Source organism: Mustela nivalis, assembly GCF_964662115.1.
Source record: "Mustela nivalis genome assembly, chromosome: 7".
Lineage (NCBI taxonomy): Eukaryota > Metazoa > Chordata > Mammalia > Carnivora > Mustelidae > Mustela > Mustela nivalis.
In genome coordinates this window covers 20,397,799-20,420,803 of record NC_139026.1, presented here as the reverse complement: position 1 = coordinate 20,420,803, position 23,005 = coordinate 20,397,799, and the positions used below count along the sequence as shown (strand labels likewise).

Genomic DNA, 23,005 nt, shown 5'->3' with positions numbered 1-23,005 from the left:
CCAATTTTAGGAAAAACCATGCTAAGTCCCCATAGTAACTACAATACTAGAGAGCTGCTCAGCAGATGTAATGCAGGTGATGCCATGTGATCGGGATAAAACACCAAAAATTAACAAAGCCTGGATTTTTATTAATTAAAGGATTTATTTTCCTATTCCCTCTCCCTGCTGGTATCTGACCTACTGCATTTCCAGGCCCTTTGTCTGCCTTCACCATTGAGACATTGCCTTTTTTCCCAGAAATGCTATGATAACGTTGGTCCTCAGATCCTCAATTCCCTCCTGACATCCACCTAAGAGACATAAGACATTGTTACCTCCATCTGGTTCCCAAACTCCCTAGCTTGCTTCTCACCACAGAAAATGCAGACTTTAATCCTTTGTTTTCTGGACTTGGATCTCTACAGAGTCTGAGCCCAAACAAACCGGACCAATCTCAATCATCTATTGTTCCCTACAACTCAGGGTAACGGTATGATATGACACTACACAACAGAGCAGCCTTTAAAAGATCTTCTCCTGTCTATGGGGTCCCAGCATTTAATCTCTCCTCTCTGTAGTCATCTTAGGGTCTACTGCCTATCTCTAAAACAGCGATTTACAGGTTTTAAGAGCTCATTACGTGGTCACTGAAGGAATATATGAAACTCATAACCTGCAGGCTTGAGCTGCAAAAAACATACATTTAGGCTGACTGAATTCTGAGTTCTTTAATTCAGTCACCAAAATATATAATGAAGTACTCTGTTAGGCACTGGAGGGCAGAGAGATTTAAAAAAAAAAAAAAAAAAAAATTGTCCCTACCCTTAAATAGCTTAGAGCTTAGTACAGAAGTCAGATATGTAAATATGTAATTCATACCTAAACTGATTACAGTCAGATTATCCATATTCTATAGCTTAAAAAGAAAAATCCTTTCTCAGAATTGACAGAAATAACAGTCTTAAAATCAAAGAATACGGAGTGAATAAATGAGCAAAATGAATAAGCAGATGGATAAATGAGAAACCAAATATCAAACTAATAAAGCTTTTCTGGAGTCTTAGGCAAGGTAGTAGGTATATCACGTAAATGAGACTTTCATTATTCTGCAACATCTTTCTTTTTCCTTAAATGTCACTCTCACTATAAATGCTAATTCGTTTAGCATATATAACAAATTAATCTGGTACTAGAATAATTCTACCACACAACACATGATTTAAAAAATTTTTTTTTGCTTCTCAGCTTTACAGATAATGGAGCCTCTAAACAATTCTAGTCCACTTGTCTGATCTAGCCCACTAGACTGATACTGGGCTACAGTGCAGCCTCCCCAGATGTTTATAACAAGAATCCATCTAATTGGTCAATGTTTGTGCCTTATAGATTATTAAAGTTTATCATATTTGATTGATACTTTCTCTCAATGTTAAGGCAATAGGAAGAATTCCCAAAAAGACATCATAACTATCTTATACTCCTTCCAAATGTATAGAAATAACCAATTATCAATTCAGCCAGCACAAAGGATCCACCTGGCTAAACTGATTTTTCCTCTGTATAACACCTGTTATTCATTATAATGACTGATTCATAGTTCAGCTGCACTGAGATATCTGATGGTACAAAGGAAATTTATCTCCATTCCCCACGAGATGGAATCATATAGAACTGGGTTTGAACCTAAGCTCCATGCTCCATGAGTCCTGTCTACATTATCTTGAGCAAGATATTTAACCTCTTTTAAATCTAAAGTATCCATGGGACTTCAACCACATGCAAATGGGGAAAATAATACTGATCTCATAAGTTTGCTGTGACAATTGATGAGGAGAAGATAAATCTACAAGACCAGCATACAGTAGATATTCAATGAATATTAGCATTCCCTTTACTGAAATCTGATTTTTATTACTAACTCTTTCTCCTTGTTTTGATTAATTTTTGTTAGCTCCCTCCACTTCATTATCTCTTCACTCATTCTTTCATTTAGGTTCAAAGTTACTAAGAGCATGAACTTAACATTGCCTCTCCTGTAGTATCTCCTAGATATTTCTGGAATCTATAGCAAAAAAAAAGTTATGGTTTCAAAAGTTTACCCTAAAAACTGCTTGCTTCATTTTAAAGTGCCTCCCCCAAACTCTAGCTCTGATAATTTTCCAGCACTGAGAAAAGAACATTGGCTCTTAAGTCAGGGAATTTTGAATTCCAATTCCAACTACGCTGCTTACTTAGTCAAGTAACTTACTTGTCCCCGTTACTAAATTTCTCTATATCTCAATGTCCTGTGAACTAACTCAATGTCCCATAAACTATGGCAACAGGAAGAGTGCCTAGCAATAGTTGCTCTAACAAATGATTAAATTTTTCTCAGCCCCAAGGTTACTAATCAAACCTCTCTCTCAGTCAATAATTGCTCCCAAAGATATAGTCCAAAAAGATATAGCATGTAATGTTCTACAGTTATTCACTCATTTTGTCATTCAACAAATAGTTTTTGGAATGCCTATATGTCCTAGGCATAAAATAGTAACAATCGTTTAGCACTTTAAAAGACAACTAAGCCACAACTTCAGGCCTGAAGGACACCAGGGTCTAGAGGGAAGCCAAACATGCAAATAATTACAATCCAGTATTCTAAGTGCTAAAAATAGAGGTGTCTACAAATGCGGGGATTCAAAGATAGAGATCAGGTAAGGCTTCCCAGAAGAGAGGATTATGCTGGAGTTGAGTCTAGGAATATAAAAAGGGCTTCACTGAGCACACACAGGAAAGACATGTATTCCAAGGAGAGCAAAAGCAGAAAGCACATGATGCCTACTGACAATTCTAAGTATAGGAATCAGGTATGATTGAAAGATGCTGCTGCAGGGGACTGATGGGAAATGAGGCAGGTAGGGAGGAGCCAAATCATAAAGGGCTTCAAATGATATTACAGTGAATTCGGAATCAAGTCCATTAGAGAGCCACTGATTTGTAAGTCAGAGAATAAAAAGTTTTAGAATAATTCCTCTAATGGCAGAAGAATGAATGGGTGAGAAGGACTAATACTGGAAGTAGTCATACCAAATGGATGTAAGTGGGAAGGGAAAGAATCAAAGATGGCTCTAGGGTTTCTAGAACAAATGAAGGTGCACTGTAGCTCCATTAACACAAAGGAGTCATACACGTGGTAGAGCAGATCTATGGGTAAAAATAATGAACATTTCAGGGTGCCTGGGTGGCTCAATGGGTTAAGCCGCTGCCTTCGGCTCAGGTCATGATCTCAGGGTCCTGGGATCGAGTCCCGCATCAGGCTCTCTGCTCAGCAGGGAGCCTGCTTCCCTCTCTCTCTCTCTCTGCCTGCTTCTCCATCTACTTGTGATTTCTCTCTGTCAAATAAATAAATAAAATCTTTAAAAAAAAAACAATGAACATTTCAAGTTTCATGACTCCATTAAAGATGATGTTCAATAAACCACTGGGAAAAACAAGACTGCAGTATAGGAGAGAGGACTAAAATAGAGATATAGATTTAGGATATATATTTGGGAGTAATAATTTTTAAAACCAAGGAACATGCTTTTTAAAAGAAATATAACTCTTTTAGATTTCTCTCCCAACTTCAACTGAAAAGATTACAAATTTAAAACCTTAAACTAGGGGTACCTGGGTGGCTCAGTGGGTTAAAGCCTCTGCCTTCGGCTCAGGTCATGATCCCAGAGTCCTGGGATCAAGCCCCGAATCAGGCTCTCTGCTCAGCGGGGAGCCTGCTTCTTCCTCTCTCTCTCTCCCTGCCTCTCTTTCTGCCTACTTATGATCTCTGTCTGTCAAATAAAAAATAAATAAATAAAATTAAAAAATAAAATAAAATAAAACCTTAAACTACCATCTATTGCATATATATTGAATTTTAACAAAATATAATGAAAAGATGTCAACATATTTAATGAAAGCAAACTTACCAAATATAACTATTTGATATTCATTTATTTATCACTTTTCTTAAGCAATCTACTAATAAGGACCTTCTCTTTATCTATAAAATTAATATATTTCCAACATAATGTTTTCATGGCAAAGAAAAAAAAAAACCCAGCATGCTTCATCTTCTGAATAGACAAGCTGGTTTAATTTCCTGAGTAAACATTACTGATACTTGACACTGAACAGAGTCCAAATTCACTGAAGGAGTTAAGAAATTTCTAAAATCCCAGGAGCAATAAACCTCACCAGAGAATTCAGTAAAGAGCTTATTATAAAAGACTTAAAGTCAATGTCATACCAAAATTTTAAATAACATCATGCACCCCTCTATTTAATAAATTATTTCAAAATCAGGTCACAATTGACAGACACATTATCTTGGGCAGACGGAAAAGAGTAGATAAGCAAGGAAAATTTCCTTTTCTCTACTGAAGCATGTCCACCAACTGTCATAGTTGGAAAACAGCCAAAATGAGCACTTTATTTGCAAAAAGAACAGGAAACTCTTGAAATATTAGCAAGATGTGTGGTATAGAAATGTGGAATATAAAGAATTAAGATTCACATTTATGAAAATAAAAAAAAAAAAAAGATTCACATTTATGGATGTTTGGAAATAATGTTTCTAAGACAGATTAAAAGCACAAGCCCATCCAAGGTAATAAGCTCTGAAAACCAAAAGTAGAGCCCCTTGAATCCCTGGACTTTAAGTGTCACCCTTATTTTCTAGCCTGTGACCATTTATCCAGGGTAAAGTTCCCATATACTTTTCTAATACAGATATCTAGCCTCAGAGGTATTTTAGCTGAATCAGCCACATAAACTGCCTTGAGAAAACCATGGTCAAACCATGTCTGTTTCTCTTAACCTTCTATTCTTTATGTTTCCTAACATTACTATTCCTCTTTTGTCACAGTATTTTCTAGTTTCTAGCTACAGGGTTTACCAGTGAAAGCTGACACAGCTGAGTTGCTGAAGGAAAACAGCTGAACTATTATGAAAGGCAATCAGAAAGAAAAGAGAGAGGGAACCTAGAAATGTTAACTAAAGAGGAAACAGGAGAACCTTGGACTTCTGAATCTGTATAAACTTATAAGTCTAGATTAATGTTCTCAATTCAGATATTGGCCCACAGTCAACGAAGGGTCATGAAGAGTTTTCTATATGCACTTCTCACTAATTTAAAATAAATACATATTTTTAAAAAATGTAACAGTAAGAGTCTAGATAATGCCCAAAGCCAATAACAAGTGAAAAGAAAAATGTAAGCATTCATTTTGAGTGACTACTATTAGAAACTTCCTGGCAGTTATTTAACACTATCAATGTCACTGTCACCTTGGATAAGGTGCCCAATTGTATCACACAGTATTCTAGCTCTTTAAAGAAGTACAGGAAGCATGACAGAGAGGAAGTAAGAAAGGCAAGTTGAAGACAGATTTCTGGTTTGGGTGTATTCTCTCAAGAAGTTCATAAAATAGTCAAGGTAATAAAATTTTTTCCACATGCCCCTTTTCTAAGATTTTGTCCCCATCCTCCCCCCAAACATGAGATTAAGCCCAAAGAGATTCAGCAGCTTCTATTACATGCTATATGACCCTGTCCCCAGATCCCTGCCACCTTGATTTCTCATCTTAAGAACTTTCTTAACTCCTGGTAGTTCAAGTTTTCCTTGATTATACATACATACACATATATAAGTATGTATATATGCACTTGAATAGTCCTATAAACCCCTATTTCAATGTAAAGAGCAAGCAAGCAAGACTTCAGAGAAAGGTCACATCAGACATGGATGATTCCTTTCCTCAACTCCTTTCTATCACAGAAATAATACGGATTATATTGCTGAGAAAATAGTATCTGTCAATTCAAGATTCAAGAGTTTTGGAAGGATTGAAGAGAATAGGAATAGGTAGAATAGATATTCCGTACGGTCCCTTGTTCTGTTAATGAATGTCACAAACTGTGAAGTGTAAACCCAAGGATTCCTTAAAAATAAAAGCCAAGGGGTGCCTGGGGGGTTCAGTCAGTTAAATGTCTGCCTTTGGTTCAGGTCATGATCCTGCGGGCTCCCTGCTTTGCCAGAAGCCTCCTCCTCCTTCTCCCTCTCCCTGCCACTACCCCTGCTGGTGGGGCATGCTCGCTCTCTCTCTCTCTCTCTCTCTCTCAAATAAATAAATAAAATCCTTTAAAAAAAAAAAAAAAAGCCAAGATACCAGAAGAAATACTGCAAAAAGGTCATGCGTTATTAGAGGTGCTGCTAATTATAAGAAAAGGTTAAGAAGGTTAAAAATAAATAAATAAATGTTATCCTGAACATTAAGTATGCTGTTTAAATCTAGGCCTGTTTGGCTCCCTTCTTAGATAGTAAAACCAAAATTCTGATCATCATTCCATTGAGTTTGCCTTCTCAGACCTAGAAAAGCAAAACAGCAGCTGGTAATACTGCCAGCTGTTATTTTTTCTTGAATTTGGCATGAGAAGACGAATGGTCTTTTAAAATACAGAATATAGGGGCGCCTGGGTGGCTCAGTGGGTTGGGCCGCTGCCTTCGGCTCAGGTCATGATCTCTGGGTCCTGGGATCAAGTCCCGCATCGGGCTCTCTGCTCAGCAGGGAGCCTGCTTCCCTCTCTCTCTCTCTCTGCCTGCCTCTCCATCTACTTGTGATTTCTCTCTGTCAAATAAATAAATAAAATCTTTAAAAAAAAAAATAAAATACAGAATATAACTCCAATGAATTATTTCTGCAATGTTCCCAAACTATTTGTTTCCAGCTCTTTACAAATAAGAAGAGTACTGTTCAGTGATATCAAACACTTACTAAAGAGCTACCTGGAAATTTCTTTGCAAAGATTTATTTCCAGGAATTAAGGATTCCTAGCAATAATTTAAAGTCTGGGAAATCCCCAGTATGAATTACTTATTGTCCTGGTTCGTTTGGCACAAGACCTATGTAGATTTACCATATTTTAAAATATAGTTAGTCATTTTCCTGATATAATGTTTTTAATGACATCTTAAAAATCATAGTGGGGGCGGGGGTACCTGGGTGGCTCAGTTGGTTACGTGTCTGCCTTCAGCTCAGGTCATGATCTCAGGGTCCCGGGATCAAGTCCCACAGCAGGGAGCTTGCTTCTCCCTCTCTTTCTGTTCTCCCTCTCTCTCACACACACACATACACACACACACACACACAAATAAGTAATTTTTAAAAATAATAGCAGGAATTCACATAACAAGAAAAATCTACTTGCTAACATCCTCATCTCTACCAAATTCTGCAAACTAAACTTTCTCAGTGAATGACAGTTCTTATCTCAGTGCTTTTATAACTTTTTTTGCATTATCATCATCTTACAAAAATTCTTGAGAATGCACTTCACTGACAATTATGATACTTTCAGCTAAACAGAGCAAAAAATATATAAAGACTTTCTCTCTCACAGTCAATCTGGAGGCCTACTACATATCCATAACAAAATACATGAAAGAAGAAGCTCATTTAAAAAAAGGCAACATGGTGACCAACCCACCAAAATATCATCATCTCTCCTCCAAAATGCAGGAAGAAATGGAGGCCAGGAGAACTGCCACACAGTACATTGGTCATAATCTTCATGTTAGCTAGAATTCTTAATTGCCCATAACCCAATTTTCTTTCAACACAAGGAAACAGGTGGTTACTGAGATTTTTTACCATCATCATCATCACAGATTAAAAAGAAGAAAAATATGTTACTCTCTTCTTTCACTTCCTCTTCCACTCTCTTCTTTTCCTTCCTTCTCTTTCCCGTCTCTTCCTGAACAATTCAATCTCTAGGGGCACCTGGGCTCAGTCAGTTAAGCTTCTGCCCTTGGCTCAGGTCATGATCCTGGAGTCCTAGATCAAGTTCCACATCCAGCTTCTTGCTCAGCAAGGAGCCTGCTTCTCCCTCTACTTGCAGCTTCCCCAGCTTGTGCACATGCTCTCTCTCTCTCTCTCTAACAAAGAAATAAAGTCTTTTTAAAAATAAAAGAATAATTTAGTCTCTAAAGCTATTATGAAGGGCAGGAAAAAATAATCATCCACACCAGAGAGAAAAGAGAGGCTGCCGGTTTCTACAGGGAAGTTTACAGAACCCAAGCCAAGGAAAGAGATATTTATACTGAGTATGGGGTGTAAGTGCCAAGCAAGTTGGAAAGGGCATCCCTATAAAGGGGTACATGATGTGAGAGGGTGAGAGCCCCAATAGGGTGAAAAGGGTATCCATGTGGTGGTCAGGCAGAGGGGAACATCCGGACATAGGGTGTCAAGAGTCCAAACAGGGTGAAGAGATCATCCACATGCAAGGGTGACCCAGTTCAGGGGGTCAGATCCCAAGCAGGATAAAAAGGGTATCCTTCTGTAGATGTGAACTGGCATAAAGTATCAGAGACTGTAAATGGCAAGAGGCTATCAGTGTAGATCAGGCTAACATGAGCAGCAGAGCCTAAGTTGGGTAATGAAGACATAGACTCAGAGAGGATATGGCAGTAGAGAAGAGGATTTGTTGTTTGTATACAGGAGGATTTATCAAATAAGTATATGTACTAAAGAGAACAGAAATCAAGTTTTTCACTATTGGAGAAAGAAGTTACAAATGTAGGAAGGGAAGAAACCAAAACGAATCATGACTGTGGAGTTGGACTGGAGTTAGACTCATCATTGTAAACCCATGATTTTCAATAAATACAGGTAGATATAGATGTAAGTGTGTATATTTTTGTGTATGAATATATATTTTCACTAATGACTATACTTAGTATCCAAATGTTATCACCTACTTACCATTTTCCAACAAAAAGAACTATGGCTTCTTAGAGAAATGGCTGATCTAGAACTGAGGCAGAGAAAGATAAGTCCTGGAACATTTTATGGTGCCAAAATCAAAGAAATGCTCAAAGAATGACTCAGAAAAGCCAGCCTTCAAGAACTTATACTGGTTAAGTCTGGGACAATTTAAGCATCAAAAATTAACAATGACAATAATACATCGAAACCCATACAAAAAACAAACCATGAGTCCAAACTTACATAAATAAAGTGTGATAAAGAATGGGATATGCAGCTAATTAAGTATACCTCCCCACAAAATAGTTATTACAAAGGGAAAAGGAGTAATTGTCTATACAAATGCCTGACAGACACTACATAAACAAGTAAACAAGTGATTAAAGTGAACATTATGAGCAACTGTACAAATCAAAATCATGCAACCCCTGATAGGATGCAATTTAAAGAACACAGCATCCTTCTGTGATATTCCTGCCAAACATGAGCACAATGTGAATCTAATCCTAAGAAAAAACAGACAAACCCAAACTGAGGGACATTTTACAAAATAACTGGCCTATCATCTTAAAAAGTGTCAAGATCATAGAAGTCAAGGAAAGACTGAGACACTCTTCCACACCGAAGAACATTAAGGAGGTGTGACAACAAAATGTAATATGATTCTGAACTGGATTCCAGTGAAGCACATTATTGGGACAACTGCCCACACTTGAATGGGGTCTAATGGTTATAATGTAGCAATATTAATTTCCTGATTTTAGTAGTTGTATTGTGGTTGTATAGGGAAATACCTTTGCTTTTAGGAAATATAAACTCAATACAAACTAAAATATCCTGAGGTGACAGGGCATCAGGTTTGCAATTTACTCTCAGGTGGTTCAGAGGAAAAGTTACTTCAACTAAACTAGCTTTTCCACAACTATGTGATTATTTAAAAATCAAAATTAGTTTTCTTAAAGTTCTAGCTCCAACCATTAAAGAATTACTTAACCCTGACTCATGGTCAGATCTAGTTCATATATATAATGGAAGATGGGAGCCAAATGTTGACACTGGATTGATCAGAAGAAAAAGCTTACTTTGTGAGCTTTTGTACTCTATGAAATTAGAAACTACTATATAGCTAGCTATTATCTCATGTGTGTAACTTCTACAAATTGCCTGGAGGGGAGAATCTGTTTTCCATACTCCAAAGCACCATCACCATGCTGAATACATAGCATACAACCTCAAAATGTCTGTCAACGAAAAATGCTTTAAAAAGCCAGATAAAGAAAATATCAATGATAAGCTTATTCGAAAACCATTAACCTCATGGATTATATATAACACAGCATGCACAACTCCAGCAGAACACAATCTCTGCATGCTCAAATTAGCTTTGTGAAAAATGTAGACGATAACAAACTAATGCTAAATATCTGGTGACCAGTACTATTCCTAAAAGTAGGCAGAAAAAAAGTAATCACTATCTCTGAGATCAGAGAAGGACCAAGCAAATATATCACCCCCAGTGGCCTGTCTTGCTGCCTACATCATTAAAGATTTAACTTAAGACAACGTACCTAAAGAAGTTACATATTAAAATGCAAATATCCCATAGTTCACATCAAATAAAGACATTCATGAATTTATACTAATTATTCCTTAGACAGCCATAATGCCTCAGTAATAATAATAACAAAGAAAACCACACATTTTGGGTTCCTCCTAAATGACAGGCCCTGTGCTAGATATTTTATATAAATTCTCTTTAATCCTTACAATTTTACAACATAGATATCATCCTCACTTCTAAATCAGGAGACTGAGGTCCAAAGAAGTTAAATAACCTGCCCTGGACCAAATGTCCATTCAACAGCAGAGTTTTCATTCCAGCTCAAGACTCTGACTTCTTCCATTACATTCTGTTGCTTCTTTCTACCATGCCATTTACTGTTGCTGAAAATGGACACCCATGGCATGAGGAAATAAGGGGCAATTTAGAAAACTTTTTATTTGTACATGATAAAACTGAATGAGAATTCTGGGTTTCAGGTTTAAAAAAAAAAAAAAGAATGTCTCAGAACAAGAAAGGAACAAAGGCTTAGCGAAAGGACAGAGGAGAACAAAAACAGGGGATGAGAAGGTTCCTAAGGACAAAGTGCCTGGTTGCCTGCTTTTTATACAGAGCCTAACACTAGACTTGACAAGATCCTTCAGTTAGTAATGGAAGCAGTTAAAACTAAGAGCTCAGATTTATTGGCTTGAACAAATGAATCCAAAAGTTAAATGAAATTAAATGAAAACTATGGTAAATACTATATTTTCCTCCTTTTCATGAGGGAAGAAATAGGGAAAAATAAATCACACCCATCTGGAGACTTGGGCATGCATGGACAAGTTATTAAACCACCTTTGAAGACAACAGAAGTTAGATACCATTATGCACCCACAAAATCTTGGATAAAACAGTCCCACCGTGTTTTAAGGAGAAAATGATGACTGACTTGGGGAGCCTGGGTGGCTCAGTGGACTAAGCCGCTGCCTTCAGCTTGGGTCCTGATCTCAGGGTCCTGGGATCGAGCCCCACATCGGGCTCTCTGCTCAAATAAATAAATAAAATCTTAAAAAAGAAAATGATGACTGACAAATATCCTAAAACATCTTCAGTTATTTTAACACTAAATCCAGCTTATCACTCATGAGCTATCAATAAACAAATGTAAACAAAATACTGCCTATAATGTGAAAGTACATGAGGAGCATAAATAAAAATAATTGAAAATTAGGTATGAGCTAAAATATATTACTGTGTAACTTTGCAGAAAATGTATTTTCTCTTTGCTCCTGGAAACATACTCATATTTTCATATTTTAACCCAGGAGAAACACTGATCCCTATGGAATAAGGAAGCAATAGGGCACAATAAAAAGATATTCAGGGATTGGAAAGTCCTGAATTTGAATCTTGCTCCTGTCACTTACTAGCTTTGTAACTTTGGGCGAGTTATTCAATTTTTCTGCTCTTTTCCCCTAATTATAATTATAAGGCTAACAATAAATATCTTTCAGGACTATTGTGAAGACTGGATACAAAGCATGTAAAGCAATTGGCATAATATCTGGGACACTAATAATACAAGCAATTCCACTTTTAGAAATAGATCCTAAGTAGAATGCCTGGGTGGCTCAGTCGGTTGAGCGTCTGCCTTCGGCTCAGGTCATGATCCCAGTGTCCTGGGATCAAGTCCCACATCGGGCTCCTTGCTCCGCAGGGAGCCTGCTTCTCCCTCTGACTCTGTCTGCCACTCTGCCTGCCTGTACTCTATCTCTCTGACAAACAAATAAATAAATAAAATCTTAAAATATATATATATATATATATATATATATATATATATATATCTTAAGAATATAATTTATGACAAATGTGGTTTCTATGACAATGTTCATCATACTACTACTATACTACCTAAACATTATCCAAGTATCTACATTAAAAGAATATTTAAGTTAAGATAAATACACCAGATCTGGGGTTCTCACACTTTAGTGTATATAACAATTACCTAGGGAAGCTTATGAAATGCATATTCCCAAAACTTTTACTCAGAAATTCTCACCCAGTAGGTCCAAGGTGAGACCAAAAAATTCCTATGTTTAATAAACAACCACAGGGTTGATTCTGGTGTAGGAAGTCTATGAAAATTCTGCACTAAGTGGGATTTTTTTAAAGATTTTATTTATTTGCAGAGAGAGAGAGAACATGAGCAGGGGTGAGGGACAGAAAGAGACAAGCAGACTCCCCACTGAGCAGGGAGTCAGATGCAGGGCTTGATCCCAGGACTCTGAGATCATGACCTGAGCCAAAAGCAGACACCTAACCAACAGAGCCACCCAGATATCCCTAAATGGGATATTTTAATGATGCCATTAAAAATACTATTATGAAGTCTTTATAATAACACAGAAAAAGTTTATGATATACTATTAAGGCAAAAATTCAGGATTCAAAATGTATGTTTTATCTAATAACAATTATACTAAATATACATCGGAACAAATGGGCCTTAGCCATAGAATTAGGAGTGATTTTTTTCATTTTACCTAATTATTTGGAACAGAGTCATGTTATCATCATAAATGAATAAGTAATATATCAAAAATTTGAGGGGGAAAAAAGTCAACGGATCACCATGCTCCTCAAGATTAAGTTAGAAATCCTTAGTGTAGCACAAAGTCCTTCAATCTTCAGACTTGCCTCTTACCCATGCTCTATACCAAACTACTTACAATACTCCAAATTATATCCTACATTTTCACATACTACTATTGACTATACTATTCCTTCTCCAGAAAAGCCCTTCCCTCAGATGGTCTGCCTGGCAAACTCCCATTCATCCAGTCAGAGTCAAGAATCACCTCTTTTCTGAAGTTTCCCTTGACTACTTCTCCCAGACAGAATTAAATAATTCTATCTTCACATTCCTATTGTATTATTTGGTACTTCCATTACAATAAATATCACACTGTACTTTAACTCTTTGTTGACATACCTGTTCCATTATTCTACAAATACTTGGGGTTAGGTGGAGAGGATCTCATTCAATTTTAGAATCCACAATGTACTCAAGAAATATTTATAGGGGCGCCTGGGTGGCTCAATGGGTTAAGCCTCTGCCTTCGGCTCAGGGCATGGTCTCAGGGTCCTGGGATCGAGGCCCACATCGGGCTCTCTGTTCAGCGGGGAGCCTGTTTCCCCCTTTCTCTCTGCCTGCCTCTCTTCCTACTTGTGATCTCTCTCTCTCTCTCTGTCAAATAAATAAATAAAATCTTAAAAAAAAAAAAAAGAAATATTTGTAAATAACAATGAGAGATAATTCTTTGTTATCATTGTTCTTGGATGTCAGTTCCCTATGAAATCCTGATTGACTTGTTGGGTTAGTTGGAGAGTAGTTGGCTTATTGAATAATAAGACTTGGTCCAAAAATATCCTAATACATAGCATAAAACATACCAGTAAAAAAAGTACATGATTACTTTAACCATTATTCATAATTCTTCACCTTCTCTGATTATGTCTTCAAAGCTTTTATCAAACTTCAGAGTGACAGATCACTCTGGTCATTAGTCAAATCAAATAAAGAAGGAACAACTCTGTCCTAGAGTACCCGACTACTGGAATTTACCATGCCAAAGAACATCTCTGCATAATTCCTGCTGCTCCTCCCAAACACACTCCCACTCACTCCCGTGTCCTATACTAACAGTAAAATAGCTATACAAAACAGGGATAATTCTGTAAGTAAATATAGAAGTTTTTTATATATTCAAAAGACACTATATTTAGCATATTTATATGATACATAAAACATTTAAAAAGCAGATTAGTTACTAGAGGTACCAAATAAGGACTCAAAGTGGCTAAATAGTAATTTAGCCCCAAAAAAAGAAAAGAAAAAAAGTAAAGTTTAATGTGGAAGGATGAAATTAGGATCCAGGGGTCATAACTTCAAATGTCTTCCCTGTACAGTAAAACATACATTTATGGAATAACTTAGATACTGAAGTTTTAAATAATAAGAAAATGCATTTAAAAGAATTTGAATCTCAAACTACATTAGATGTCAAAGCTCTTATACAATTCTATTCCATACACTTGTCATCTTTGATTATACAATAAATATGTACCTCAAGGAATAACTTCTTGAAATAGGCAAACAACATACCACATGCTGATATCTAAGACAGGTGTGTTACTATAACAGATACCAATAAAAAGTTCCAGGGACCAAATAAATAGCCAAAAGAAAAGGCTTTTGCAGCACCAGCCCTATGCCATCCCATTTCTCATGTCTTCAGTCAAATCCCTTTCTCTTTTGACAGCATCAACCTCATAAGAAGGAAACATAAATGACCACCTTTAACCAATCTCTCTTGCAAATCTAGCAAAATGCACTTCATCAGCTCTGCTAATAAGAGATCCAAAGCATTACTATTTGAGCCTAAAGTTTTATTTGCTCTTTAAATGAAAATACTAAAATAGTTTCCTCTTCCTAAAAACCTCTGCAGTCACATTTCAACTCCCACAAATAGTATTTGGAGGCAGGATAAAGTTAGGTAAGTTACAAGAGCACTGATCCATGAGGTTAGAGGAGAAATTAACACCAAGGCAGGCAGGAAACTAGACATGAGGGAAGCCCAATATTTGTTCTTCTTAATCTATGTCTCACTACACAGCCTTTCCCAACTCTACTCCTCACACAAAATTAGTTTCCCTTCAGGAGAGGGACAACTGGCACAAAAACTAGAGCCAGGCTGAACTTGTAGTAATTAAAATGGAGAAGAGGTTTTCTTTATAGAAAAAGAGATTTGGGCAGCAAGGGTTAAAGGAAATGTGGTGTGGGGAACAGAAATATCAAGCAGGCTGCAAGAAATTAAGTTAGCTGTTTATGCCTACATCTATTAGTCAAGATTTGATTCAATTCGATCAAAGAAGGTGACAAGTCTAGGCCAAATGTCTCAGTTCACTTAACTAGAAGTAATTAACCACTTTAAATAAAGCTTCTCTACAAGACAGTAGAACCCAAATAACTACAACACAACTGAATCAAAGTTCCATTTTATAAAATAATTAATGAAGACACACTATTAAAAAAGGAAGCACTATCTCTAAGAAACAGATTCAGAGATGAACACTCTTTAGAGACTGCACAAGAGACTGACAAAAACAAAATTTATCCTTTAACCATATATTCTGATTCACCCTCGAATGTCACACAATTTCATGCCAAACCCAGGTTTAACACAAATGAAGAATTCACTTCCTGTTTTACAGATGCAAAGGAAGAAAACTGGACTCTAAGAAGAATTCCTAGATCTGTGTTATAGAGGAAAATTCAGAGTTTTCCACTGGCATTGTGCCTCTGCCTACCATATGGTGTAGCTGACCATGTCATCACATACATGAGAAAGAAGTGGAACACAGATGAATGCTCTCTGTGAATTCCTGCTTTTTAAAATATAAAATATTCTTTGATGAATAACCAAAACTCACATTTTAATTAACTAAAGCTACGCTGCAATATGTTCAAAATGGAACCAAAGACACACTGAAATGCATGTAAATGTTAAAAAAAATAATAAACTTCAGGTTCGGTAGACTAAAATTAGTTTTTTCTAACCCTTGATTTGAATTACAGTCAGCTCCCATTTCTAGTTAAATGCACACGATGAACGTTCTATAATAGGCTCCTTGAAAGAATTTTCCAAAATTACATCAAATACATAATCAAATTATTTCAGTACACAACTGAACAAATCAAATTGTATTTACTGTCACCTGAGAGGTTAAATTGCTAAAGTCAATAGAGGCAATGCTGAATATTGTAAGCTTCTGCATTAATGTCAGTGAAGATCTGTTCTACCCTTCCATGACTTGAAGAATACACTGAGATACACTAGGAATTAGGCAATGTAAGAATGGCCAGGGTGAGTAGTAGTCACTACTGGATGGTTGTCCTAATTCCCTGCTACACATCAGTCTCACTGCTTTGATGAGGGAGCTGAAAACATAGCTTAGTAGAGAAGAGGTCAATAACAAAATTCCCTCTCCTCTCTCTTCACTCCGCATCATGCAGCTGGCACTGTTCACTCTGGCAGACACAGCTCCCTGAACATAATGGTGCAATCACCGCTTCAAACATCATTACTATCTAAAATAGATAACCCACTTGCAACTTGACTATTTTTATAGATATAACATTTTCATGCAGTTTAACTGGTCTGTTTGTGATTTATTCCACTTAACCAATGCAGTTTCCCTGAAAGTCAGTACCTTATCAGAGTCCCAATAACAACAATTGCCCAAATAGTTGTAAAATTACAACACTTCTGAGTTGCCTCTGATCTCCTTTTACCCATCACCAAAAACTTCATGAACTGAATCATAAATCTGAAAAAATTTGTAATCTCTCTGGTTTACATATCTTTGGTGAGTAGAGACTATTTTCCCCTACTTCCCACAGATCTACTTTTTCACATGGGGGTCTTGAAAACTGGATTCTTTTTGTTTTTTTATTTTATTTTATTTATTTATTTGACAGAGAGAGACAAAGCAAGAGAGTGAACACAAGCAGGGCGAGTGGGAGAGGGAGAAGCAGGTTTCCTGCTTCCCAGGACGCTGGGATCATGACCTGAGCCTAAGGCAGATGCCACCCAGGCACCCCAAAAAACTGGACTTTATGTTCCACAAGAATTTTTAATATGCTTTACATGTGATCCTTTGAGTTATTAAGAAAATCAAGTAAATTTGAGTTGTAAAACTTTTTTATTGCTTTATTATTTCTTAATCTAGACTCACCAAGAAAGAAATGATTCAATATACATTCTAAATAGCAATTATTTTGTTTAGATTAAAAGGTAGTTGTGTCAAAGGAAGACACTAAAAGATTTTGCAGCTGTCTCATAAGAGATGTTGAATAAAATGAAACTTCACATATAATGTGGAGAGAGAAAAGGAAGGAGGTAATTCAATTTGAGTACTCTGATGAGCTGTAAGGAGCTCAGATTTCTTTAAAGACAAAAGGTGTGGATGAGAGAGAGATATAACTGAAAACAAACACAAAAAAGGCATTTACCTGGGAAAATATTAATGTCTCTTTCAACTAAGTTTGAAAAAAAGAAGAGAGGCATAAAAAAGTTCACTTCTATAACAGATAATATAACCATAAACTCTGACAGAATAACTAAAACTGTGGATGGTTTTAGACCGCAAGAGAATTTCCTGTGATATCTAACAATGCCAAGAATCTGATTCTTCCCAACTTCTATTTTGTTCTATCATCTCTAGGGAGAATCATTTTCAAACCAAAAAGTATAAACAAATAATGTTGGGACATTATTGAAATTTCAAAAAGACAGAGATCATAACAGACATTTTAATTGACTATAAGTATTCAGAAGAATTAGGTACAAGGGAGAAGGAATTTGCATCAGTACTAGGCATCATCAATGGTTTACCATTGTAAACAAGCTATAATAAAGTAACCTGATTTAGGTGGAATTTATAGACTTACTACTAGAGATAGATCAAAAGAATGTCATAAACAGGACACAGCATGAATTCAGAAGAGCAATGGATAAAATATTCAAAATATATTCTCACAGGTATATTAGAAGTAGCTGAATGAGATTTCTATTACGTGGCTTCAATGCTAGTAGAAATACCATGTATAAAGTTTGCTACTTTTAAATTCATAGTAAGCTAAAGAAAGTTTTTTTAGGGATATATCATAATGGTTGAATTCCAATTATAGAAAACATGCTTATTAAATCTACAGATGGTACAGAGGATAAAGTTAATATGCTGGAAGATAGACTCAAGAATCAAAAAGACCTAGTTAGATTATAAGTATAGGCTAAACAAGGAAGAATAAATGTAATAGGAATAACTCAAGTTCAATCAACATTTCTACAAATATGATAGGAGAACCAACGCTTCACAAGTCATTGACAAAAATTTAAGGGTTTTACAACACTAGAATAACTAACAGGTAAAAGATGTTCCTCTAGGTCAGAAGTTGAATAAATGGTCCCATTTTATTTGCATATTCTGTAATTCTAGTGGAAACTGTACTAAAGAAATTTACTCTATGTCCATTATGAAGCAAAACTTTAGTAATCAAGATCTTAGGAAACAGAGTCAAATGCTTAATGTGAGCCAATGTCATTATATACCTCAGTAAAACGGATCTGTATTAAGGTACATCTTAAATCAATAACAAAAATAATAATTTCACTGTGTGATGTTTTAAATAGCTGCTATTTTGATTACATAACACATGTTCATTTTTAAAATACTGAAAAATGTAAATAAGCAAAAAGACAATAAAGATCACCCACAATTCTACCTCAAAGATGAAGACTACTTTTTACATTTTGGTGTTTATCATTCCATACATCTTAATACATATTATAAATTTTCACAAGTGCTTATATTTTCTTTAAAAAAAAATAGGATCATACTACAAATGCTATTTTGTAAACTTTTTTTTTTTTTTAATTCAACAGTGTGTCAAGTCCCAGTGTATTTACTCTGGTCAACTGTTATTGGTGCATTTTGTTCATTTCTGCTCATCACCTTTACGAGAGTCACTGTAGAATTTGAGAATATGCAAATAAATAAAAAGAGAATAGTGAGAAGCATGAAAATATAGCTTCACCTACACTCCATTGCCAACTAATACCAACTGTTGGAAATTACAGGGAGGAGGATTTCAACTCAATATAAGGATAATTTTTTTAATTAGAGCTGTCAAAAAACCCTGAATGGACCTAGTCATTTAAGGGTTTTACAACACTAGAATAACTAACAGGTAAAAGATGTTCCTCTAGGTCAGAAGTTGAATAAATGGCCCCATTTTATTTGCATATTCTGTAATTCTAGTGGAAACTGTACTAAAGAAATTTACTCTATGTCCATTATGAAGCAAAACTTTAGTAATCAAGATCTTAGGAAACAGAGTCAAATGCTTTAAATCTCTGTGAGAAATAACACTAATGATAACCACCAATGTGGTAAATGTTTTGCATTCATTTCTTTCTATTTCACTTCTTACAAATATGTAATAGGTACCATTACTATTCCCATTTTATAGAAGAGGACAGTGAGACTTAGAGAGATTTTTATACTTATTGAAGATCATTCTTACTTTTGCTGAAAATGCACCCAAGCATACCTGATTCCCCATCAGGTAGCTACTGCTCACTTCTTAGTAGGCAATATGTCAACAAAAGCATTTTCAGAGCAGATGGAGAGAAGTGAATTGGGGGAAATTGGAGGGGAAGAGAAACCATGAGAGGCTGTGGACTCTGAGAAACAAACTGAGGGTTTTGGAGAGGAGGGGGGATGGGAAGAGCCTGCTGGGTAGTATGGAAGGCACATATTGCATGGAGCACTGGGTGTGGTGCATAAACAATGAATTCTACAACACTGAAAAGAAATAAAATTAAATTAAATTAAAAAAAAGAAAGAAAAAGAAAAGTTCTTATCTACTGATCCCTCAATGGGCAGTCATGAGATTGTTTTTTTTTTTTTTTTGTAATTTAGGAAAGAAATTAAGGATTTTCAAATCAAATTATTCATAGCAAAAAAGAGTTCTGGTTAGACTATGCCATGTATCTTAAATTTTTGTGATTCCAACAGATCCAATGAGTAAGACTTTAAGATGTGGAAAAGCAAATTTAAATCACATAACTTCAAATTTTTGCCATCGCTAATTAAGTGACCTTGGACAAGTCTTTAATATTCCTAACTCTTCAGTCCTTCTGTGAACTGAGGCTCAGCCACTTAAAGCTGATAGAAGAATTGAATGAGATGATATGCATAAGCATTTAGCACAGTATCTGACACTATTACACAACACAAGTAATAAAGGCAGGGAGGAGGTAGTGGCAAATCCATTCTGCAATTTATTCCAAAGTATTTAAAACTGTTGAAGTGTCATTATGTTTGAAGAGGAAGGGGCCACATTGTCCATTATTCTGTAAATAAATTTCTGATGACAATCATTTGTGAAAAAAAGTAACAATTAAATGTGCCTTCTTAGAAATTTCATTTTATGCAAAGGATCATCCAAAGAATACATTTTAAACCCTGATTTTCTTCAGAGACATTGTTTTAGTTGTTTATTTTGTATGAGATAGATTCAAGTTTAAAGGTTACTGGTTTTGATTTTAACTTTTACAACTTGGTTCAAACTACTCCAATGAACACATGATTTTAAGTTTTGTTTTCCAGGCACATTTCTGTTATAGAGCTACCATTCTCACCTGACAAAACGAGCAAAAGGGAAAACATTTTAATCAAGAATTATGCTGGGGGTTACAATTCTGAAATTTTATCTTAATTCCTAAAATTTGCCATCTATCCTTTTTTTTAAATGGCACAACTGAGAAAGTATTTAAAAGATATTTATTTTTAACTTCTATCACAAAGATGGGCTTTTTAAAATACCATTTATCTCAATAACATTAACTGAAGTTCTCACTGTTCTCAAAGAATTCCTTAGTGTTTTTCCAAAGGAACTGATTACTTACAAACCTCTCGCAAATTACAGGTTTCTAGCCATAAACACTTTTACAACTAATTCAGTCAACTAGTAAACATATTTATTTTATCTGCAACTTTAAAACCATAACCAGATAAACTGCTTTTATATAAATTACCTGTGACTAAGGGCAATTATCAGAGCCATAATCTGAAATATGTAAACTATTTGTATTTTAAATTGAAAATTACTTAACAAGAGAGTACACACACACACACACACACACACACGAGTCATCACTTCTAAGATCAACAAAAAATAAGTCCCACATTCACTGATCTGACATGAACCATCATTCCAATAAAATGTCACTATTAACAAGTATAGATGATCACATATGGAGCTTTTTAAAATCCATCAACTATTTGCCAACTAAATTCATTTCACTCTAATACAGATGTTTTCATTTTCTCTATTAGCCAATATTGTAATTAACTGCACTGCCCAACCTCTACAACATAAAAGAATTTGAGTAAAGGACACAATGTTATCATCCAGCAGTCTGTATTAAACACTTGTCAAGAGTGGCACAGGAGTTTTTAAAAGCTAAGAAAATCACTTGGATTTTTTAAAATTTTTACAAGTACAGTTGGGTCGCTTAAGAGATGTTCTAGGGTGAAGATATGATGCTTCCAAAGAAGACTGATGCTTCCAAAAATATCCAGGGCAAAATGAATAGCCATAATTTTATAAAGAGCTTTCCTTGCATTTTACCTAATGAATATTCTTCAGGCTTCTCCCCTCTTATTTAATTTGTCCATCAATTCAACTTTTAAGTTCATAGTTTTTCCAACGTGCAAATCAACCCAGCTATTCTGCTGAATAAAGACCTTGACATTTTTTTAAATGTCATCTTAAGAGTCTCCAAGCAATATTAGTCTCACCTGCAACATCTTCATATTAAAAGGCCTCTACTATATTCCATATACACCATCCCGATCCCGACCTGACATCCGTCATCCTACTAACCAAGTTTCACTCTGCTGTGTCCAGGTAACTGGAAGTACTGCTGGAGCTGCCTCACCTGCCTCATCAAGTTTTACACACACCCTGTACTGGTGACATCTCATCAGAAGGTTCCTTTGCTTCATTTTGTGGGATCATAACCCCCAGCCCAGCAAATGCCTTCTGCAAGAGAAGGTAACAGCAACCAAAGGCTGTCGCTTTTTGCAGGGTAACTGGATGCACGCAATAGCTTCTCTACCAATTTCATTCAAATAGACAAAAAAGGCTGGGTTCGACATTGAAAATACATAAATATTGGTGAAAAGCGAGTGGAACACCAATTTTCTTCCAGCAACACTAGTACATGTACAAGTTCTGCACCATAGCTCGCAGAAAAGTAGCTACTGACGCATTGATGGAAGGCTATTTTCAAATTACTCAAAGAATCTAAGGCATCAATCGGACTAGGAGCCTCATGCCTCCTCTCCACACACACAGTCTCTTTTCCTGCCTAATTTAAGAATGAATCGCTGGCAGCCACCAGGTGCAGTAACTCTGAGAATGAGAACGGATCTATCACAATGCAAAACGAGGTGTGCAATCCCAGAGCTGGTTCCCGTCCTTACCTTAGCAAATTAGACAGGGGCAAGGGTCCGGATCCACCGCCCAGGATCCCTCCTTTTCTGCCAGACAGGAGTTTCTCCACCAGAGCCACATTTCCAGTGCGGGCAGCTTCCAGCAGCTCCTGGTCCTTCCCCATAGTCTTTCACCGGCTCCCTCACAGAGTCCTGCCCCCCCACCCCCCCCGGTCTTCCTCCCCGCCCACCCCCACTTCCCAAAAATCCAGGGCCCTCTCCGCCCCACCCTAAAATAATGCAAGAGCTTCAGCACGAAGCGATTCCTGCAGCCCCAAGCCGGGAACACCACTGTCCTCCTCTTCGGGGCGCAGCTTTTACAATGGGGATCAGACCATGTCTAGGAAGAGGGGCTGGCCGAGCCGGGAGCCGCGACGCGCCCCCACAGCCACTCCCCTGAATTCCCGAGGCCTCGTTCCCGAGGGTGGGGCGTGAGGGGGTGCTTATAAGGAGCGCGAGGAGGATGCTGAGGACTAAGGAGGTAGCAGGAAGAGGAGGCGGAGACAGTCCTCGCCGGAGCCTGAGCGCAGCGAACCACCACGGCGGCGGCGGCTCGCGCACCCTCACG

General features: G+C 36.6%; 1 protein-coding gene across 15 annotated transcripts in view; it reads right to left on the bottom strand.

Annotated features, from left to right (window-relative positions):
- Positions 1 to 22,591, bottom strand: part of ANKS1B (ankyrin repeat and sterile alpha motif domain containing 1B) — a 1,113,310-nt gene extending 1,090,719 nt beyond the window's left edge. For all 15 annotated transcript variants that reach the window (XM_082739199.1, XM_082739197.1, XM_082739179.1 and 12 more), the window contains exon 1: positions 22,429 to 22,591. In XM_082739199.1, the coding sequence (XP_082595325.1) occupies positions 22,429 to 22,562 (134 nt within the window). In that variant the 5' untranslated portion in view covers positions 22,563 to 22,591. The remainder of the gene's footprint in view (positions 1 to 22,428) is intronic.
- Between the last annotated feature and the right edge of the window lie 414 nt (positions 22,592 to 23,005).